At 32.4% G+C, this 7,117-nt stretch overlaps 1 protein-coding gene across 1 annotated transcript; it reads right to left on the bottom strand.

The window, feature by feature from the left end:
• Positions 1-83: 83 nt before the first annotated feature.
• On the bottom strand, positions 84-6,384 carry LOC119837833 ((11Z)-hexadec-11-enoyl-CoA conjugase-like). Its single transcript, XM_038363609.1, has 5 exons — positions 6,044-6,384; positions 2,050-2,180; positions 1,319-1,524; positions 531-713; positions 84-382 (listed from the first exon to the last, which is right to left on the bottom strand). Exons 1-5 carry the CDS (start codon positions 6,303-6,305, stop codon positions 130-132), a joined length of 1,035 nt encoding a protein of 344 aa, XP_038219537.1. The 5' UTR covers positions 6,306-6,384; the 3' UTR covers positions 84-129.
• Between the last annotated feature and the right edge of the window lie 733 nt (positions 6,385-7,117).

The raw sequence follows: 7,117 nt of genomic DNA, 5'->3' as shown, positions 1-7,117 counted from the left end.
ATATATTATATGCTACGCTTTCACCGAGCTGTATGTGATGTGATTTTTTTTTAATATTAAAAATACATCAATAAGTTGGTGTGTTTTAACATTATTATATATTTTAACAACAATAAATATTAATAGTAACTAAGAGGTGAGCAGTTTTCGGCTCGATCTTTCGCCGAGTCTGTCACATGTCTTTTTAATGAGGGATGCAGATGCCACTTTCGCATCATAAACTAGACCTAACCACGCAAACACGTTCAATATTATTGTAGTGAAGCTAAATAAAGTATTCTCAGTGGATTTATAGTCCCAAGGGAAGGTGTGGTGGAAGTTATGGGCCCCTTCGCCCAGGGTTATCAAAGAGACGCCGTGGTTGTTCGTTGCCTTGATGTTTCTGAAAAAAAAAAGTATTTATAGAAATCTGTTAATTTTACAGAGTCAATGAAATAAATATTTTTTTAATACATATTTATATACATGCAATGGTTTATTCATTTTTCAACGTCACTGACGCAAATAGTTAACTTCCTAATAAAACTTACTTGTTATATGGTCGTGCACCATACAAATGGGCAAAGCTATTCACAGACCACGTTCCGTGAAGAATTAACATAAATCGGATCATGGTCACAACAATCGCTGCAGAGAAGGTTTCTCCCGCGAACCACATTGGTAGAAGTGTCGGTACTACGTAGCACCATATAGTTTTGATAAGTGTGAAGTGCCTGGAACAAATATGCACATACAGGCTACGACTATTTTAAAATATTTATGCTAGCAAAATAATTTACCAGTATCTACTACATTATATTTCTAGTGAGAGGCAGTTGCTCTCTATTAGAAATATATTTAGAAATAAGCCTTTATGTACATAAAGTATAAATTGCCTAGTACATATCTTCACATAAATATTAGGATATACAATACCTATATATCTATAGGACACTTACATACATACATTCATTCATTCATACCTACCTATGATTGATTAATTGACAGTGAAACATGGTAAATATAAAAAATAAAAAAATGTTTATACCCACATCATAATCAAAGGTATTGAAAGAATGAACTTGATAGTACTTCAATTATATTCTTCAAAAAAGGTCACCGACGTGCCTGAAGGAAAGTACCACTCAAGATAGATTCTAATATGGGCCCATTTTAGAATCGGTTGAAAACCCACGGAATTATCGAGAATCAAAACCAAATAAATATAGTCTAATTGTAACTTTGTTCGTTTAGGAGCGTCATTTGGAATACACACGAAACTTATTACAACATAAACAATAATTAAGAACTATAACAATGCTAAAGAACGATAGCTTACTTGTCAAAATACACCAGCCACGGATCACTAGTTATATCACTCATATCCAGTTTAGCTCCTGCTGCTAAAACATGGGGATGCTTCTTCATCAGCAGCCAGCCCACGTGGCTGAAGAAGAACCCGCGCGTGGCGTCGTGGGGGTCGGAGGTTGTTTCCGTCATCTTGTGATGAATTCGATGATCACGCACCCAATTGTAAATAGGTATCTATAAAATATATATATCGTCATAAGAGCTTGATGCAGTAGACACGAATAAATTCATTCTCAGTCGTCATTACGCCTCTATAATTGGGTCAAGATGCCCGAGATAAAATTTCATGTTACTTAAAGAGATTTGGGTATTGAAGAGCGATACTCAGTAATGTGTATATTCTAACGACGGTTTTGAATTCGACTTTGGTCTAGACAACAAGGTGGTCTTTCAACCGATTCGCGTGATTCTTTTTATGTGTTTGACATGGAATTGTTATCACTCCTTGACCTCCTCTGGGACATCGGTGACTCTTTTTGTAGAAAATAATAATTATTAAGCTCAAGGTATTATATTGCGTAGTACTTCAATCTCATAAACTACCATAAATATTACGTCTAATTAGTTACGGGGTTATAGCTAGCATTTTCCATAGAACGATTAAACACAGCAAAGACTATAAATAATCATTACATACCTAAAATAATATCTATAACGGTAGAACAAAAAGAGATTATACGAAAATTAGCCTGTAATCACCTGCCCGCAAGCAGCATATCCTATTAACATAAGTATTTTCACAGGAAGTTTCGCTTTGAATGCCCGATGAGACCAGCAGCGATGTATCCCCGCCGTCAGGCCAAACCCTGATAATGTGTAGTATGCAAAGCCTGCAAATAAAATATACGATTTTCATTTGTTAAAAATACTCTGATTTGTAGTGAATATAAACCTCTACGACCTATCCAATGACACGTTATATACATATACATATTCACGGTCCTTCCGTTCTTGCAATGCATAAAAGCCATGAGACGCTTTCAATATTAATTGGTTCATCAGAATACGACGGACAGGACACTAACCTACTACTTACTTTATACGTGTAAAAAGAATTATATTGACAAAGCAAGTTCTGCAAGAAATTGTTTGAGTCCCGTATCAAACAGTAGAACAGGGGGTTACAAACCAAACTGCATGATGCCGTGCATATTATGTCATGTGCATCGAATTTTCAATAGGTAATTGGAACACACATTAATATTAGCATCTTTTAATTAACCTTTTTAACAAAAAATAATAATTAATAATTGTGAGGCATGCAATAGCAATTAGGGTTGTCGTCATAGTGAGCGCACACGAAGCGTTTAGCGTACTCCGTTTCCGAAATGTGGCGTGGCAATGAAACGCACCGTCACAAGTATGTAAGTGGATAATCTTTGACCGTCACCGAGACTAAAATGACTGTGCAAAAAGCACAGTCATTTTAGTCAAATAAATCTATTTCAATTTACATATTCTACGTTATTATCTTTATGCGTTGATAACGATTGATTTAAATCAATTAACATGATTTAAATAGGTATTTCAAGTAATGTTCATTTGATTTACATTTTTAACAAGTATTTTATGTAAATATAATAAACAATGTAGACACATTGCTCACTGCATAGTTTTGCATTCGGAAAAATGTATCTCAAAAAATTATGTATTATTTTTAACCGAATTAAAAAAAAAATCAATTCGACTGTGATTTTTTTTTGGCCGATTATGATGATTCTTTTTTTTTATTTGAATGGTGGCTGCTCTCATGTGGTGTAATTATTCTGCTTTTGCATTGTTAGTCCAATGTAAGTAAATGTAATATCGTAATTATACTATTAGTACTGCTGCACGAACATGTACCAAAAAATTTTTGAATTGCATATAGAAATTTTATTTATAAGAACAATAATAGCATAACGGCAGGTTTACACAAACAATTATTGCTCCGAATGTAATGAATATATAAAAACGATTCCTACGTGTTTATTTGTTAAACAAGATAAAAGTGCGAATCGTAATATCTCATCACGTTTCACTTGCTCTTTCTCGAGAAAAACGTGAGGGTTGCTTTTTGCCTCTGATTGGTAATCGTCATTAGATAAGGTCATTCGAGCGTCATCTTTGATAACCACTAGTTTTTTAAATAAAGTTGCGTCTTTATTGATCTAATTCACTACTTCTTATAACCAGAATTGCGGTAACGATGGATGGAATTGCAAATGGGTTGTCAGTTTTAAAGAGAACGGGAAACAAGATTGGTGACGAGAATATATGATTGGGCTGGGAAGATTGATCAATGGAGACCAAAAGGAACGCGTATCCTTCTCTTCAGCCTTTACATTCTATTTCTTTATACCTACATCCATCCTTTCTGTATATATGGGAAGAACATATTTAAATCATGGGACCCATGTACTCGGGGCGAGGCGGAAATTTGCATGCATGTAGGTAAATTATTGCGATAGTTTTCGTGAAATACGTGAAATGTGATTTTATGCAACTTACAACTTTGGATTAATAGAGGAATAATTTCCAACTGAATATTAAATATACCGTAATTGAATCTACATATATCAATCAATTTAAATTAATTATCATTCGAATTCAAACATGTCTAGGTGTTTAACATTTAATATGATACGTACTTACTTATGTACATGCTAAATTTGTGCAAAAATTTCAACAACGATTTAATGATAAATATTCCATAGAAGTTATCCAATAAATTATATTACCTAAACGATACGGGAATTTCTACTTACCATTATGCATTTTTATTATAGCATAGGTTTTAACTTAATTTTAAAGTTTAATGACTTCAACCTCAACATATATTTTATGAAATGTGAGAATTAATTGCTGTTATTTAAGCTGTCCATGAAGAATGAAACAATTACTACATTGTTTTTGTGTCTGTAATAATCTTGAAATGTAAATTGGACGACATAATTTTTTTGGTAGTGGTTTATCTCGGCTTTTTGCGGATTAACCCGCCGTTAAAATAAAAGCATATATATTTCAGAATTGACAGGGTGCACCTTTTTTAGTCTACTAAAGTCGCAACCATTTTCATTGTTGTATTGTGTTATTATAATTATATTGTTGTAATTCTGAGGAGTTGAATAAATGTTTCTTTCTTTCTCTCATCACGTTGTAACGTAGGTTTTTTTCAGATTTTATTTATTCAATATCCATAAGCAAAGAATGATAGCATACGTTAGTACCAAGCAAGAATCCGTGCGTCGTAGTTTGACATCGCAAATCGGGACAAAAATAAATTGCATTAAACTATAATTTTTAGTTAGCGTAAGTAAGTGATAACCCAACCACACCACTACAATGTTTTCCTAAACCGATTGAAACAGTGGTGACGTGAATACGTGATTAAAACGAAGAATAATTCACAAATGTAACATATTTTTCAATAGAGACATTTGTTATAGTTATTGAAAATTTTCTTATTTTGTGTATACACAATTACAAAAAGTCTAGGGGTAGTATTGTATAGTCAGGAATCGAACATACGTATATCATAAAAAAATCTGTGATTTGAGTTAAAATTGGTTGGTTTTGTAAGAAATAATTTAAAGTTAAAAAAAAAGTAGATTTGATCTAGGTACTAGATTCTAGAATCTGGGTAAAGCATTACCTACAAGTTGTACCATCACAGTCTCCAGCCGCTTTATACATATTTTTTATGAGTAGCAATTGTCATCTTATTGTTTTATTTAACTTTCTAGATTCCTCGAGCTGGCTCCGCCCGGGCTACACAGGCCCCTGGGACAGAAACGTATTATTGTATATGACACAGATAATGTGACTATTGTTAAAATAATTTTAAATACTGTTCTGTAGATTCAGAGATAAATTACCCCCTCCAAGTCACAAACTCATATTCTTCTTTTAAATATGATTGTGTATAGATTTGGATATATTTTTATTTTACAATTATATAAAACGTTACACCCAAATTTTGCGTGAGACGATTTTTTTTTTTGCAAAAAAAGTCCACGATAAACAAATATATAAGTTTATCATTGCATAGTAATTCAATTCATAGTACATAGTACTAGTATAGTATTATATTATCTGTGATATTAGTATTAAATTTAATTTGAAATTGCGAACTTCTACCAGAAATTTTATACATAAATATGAATATAAGGTGCTGCTTCATTAGTTATTGGAGATTTATATATAAAATACTACATTTCTAAGAAAAAAAGCAACGTCCCTAACGAGTGCTTCTACAGCAGTATCTAAAATTGATCCAGATGACAACATTTTAAACACAAAAAATCCCGCCCATCGATTAAAACCCCACGAAGTTATCGAGTAAAACAACCAAAAGAAAAATACAAAAATACAGTCAAATTGAAAACCACCAACGTTTTTTTTTTCGATTCAAAAATATGATGCATCAAAAAATGCACATTGCAAATATTTAAAAATAGTGTTATAAGTTCAATACTAATTTATTTCAGCCATTTCTGATATGAATGAAACGAATGATTACAAATACATCAAAACTTAGATTACTTATTACCCTTTAGAATAAACTATCTGTGCAAAACTAAGAAATTTAGAGAGTTAGCTACATTAAAAAAAATATCATTAGTCAATAAAATATTATACATCTTACTACAAAATGAAACGACTATTACTAGTAAAATAAAAACCTAGCCTTGTTATAAGCAAAGCTACTTACCAATCAGCCATGTCTGCAACTTTATGCGATTTCCACTGGCAAAGAAATAGTACACATATGCGATCGTTATAGCATGCAGGGAGAATATAAAACCCACATTAAACCATATTATCGGTGTGAGATACCCCATCCTCTTTTCCCATCTCCGGATCGGAGCCCACAATTTTGATTCTTTTGGCAACAGCTTATCGTAAAAATCTTCTTTATTTTTTCTCTCCGGGTCATCTGGCTTACGCCCTTCAAAAGGTTTAAAATCCTCCATTTTACACGTATGTTATTTTGGCAATATCAATCTAAGTCTAATATTATTTAACTGAAGTCTACCATAGGACTAAATAATTATGATGAACGATAAGTTTATATACAGCACACCCACACACGCTTATATATAGAACACTAACACAATATCGTGTTTTAAAAAATGTATAAGAATATTCAGTTTACATGAGTGTTTGAATATATGGACGCGAATTGATATAAAAAAATAAAGATCAATAAATAAGAATCTTGTGTTTTCTGAAAATTATTGAGTCCGTTAAAAAGTGTTGGATTTCTCAAACGTGTAGTGTAGTGTAATTTTTTGTAGTTTATGTACTTAACCGTATATATAGATAACTAGCTGCGCCCCGCGCTTTTTTACTTTTCTACAATTATCAATAACGTAATTACTGTTGGTCATCACTCAAAATATGGCATCCTTGGCGTATATCGATTAATTATCATTAATTAAAATTTGGGGTCATGTAGAAATCAATAAAATTACAATATTTTGATATTTCTTTATTGATATCCTTTAGAATGTTTAGTAATCTATACTAATACTAGCTGCGCCCCGCGGTTTCACCCGCGTAAGTCCGTAGACCGTAGGAATATCGGGATAAAAAGTTGTATGTTATTCCAGTTGTCCAGCTGTCTACGTACCAAATTTCATTGCAATCGGTTCAGTAGTTTTTGCGTGAAAGAGCAACAAACACACACACACACATCCTTACCAACTTTCGCATTTATAATATTAGTAGGATAGGAAGTAGGATAAAATGATTGTTATAAATACCTATATATTTATTGTTTACG

This window comes from Zerene cesonia, chromosome 29 (assembly GCF_012273895.1).
Source record: "Zerene cesonia ecotype Mississippi chromosome 29, Zerene_cesonia_1.1, whole genome shotgun sequence".
In the NCBI taxonomy this organism is placed as follows: Eukaryota; Metazoa; Arthropoda; class Insecta; order Lepidoptera; family Pieridae; genus Zerene; species Zerene cesonia.
Note: the sequence above shows the minus strand (reverse complement) of the source record. Positions and strands in the feature narration are given on the sequence as shown.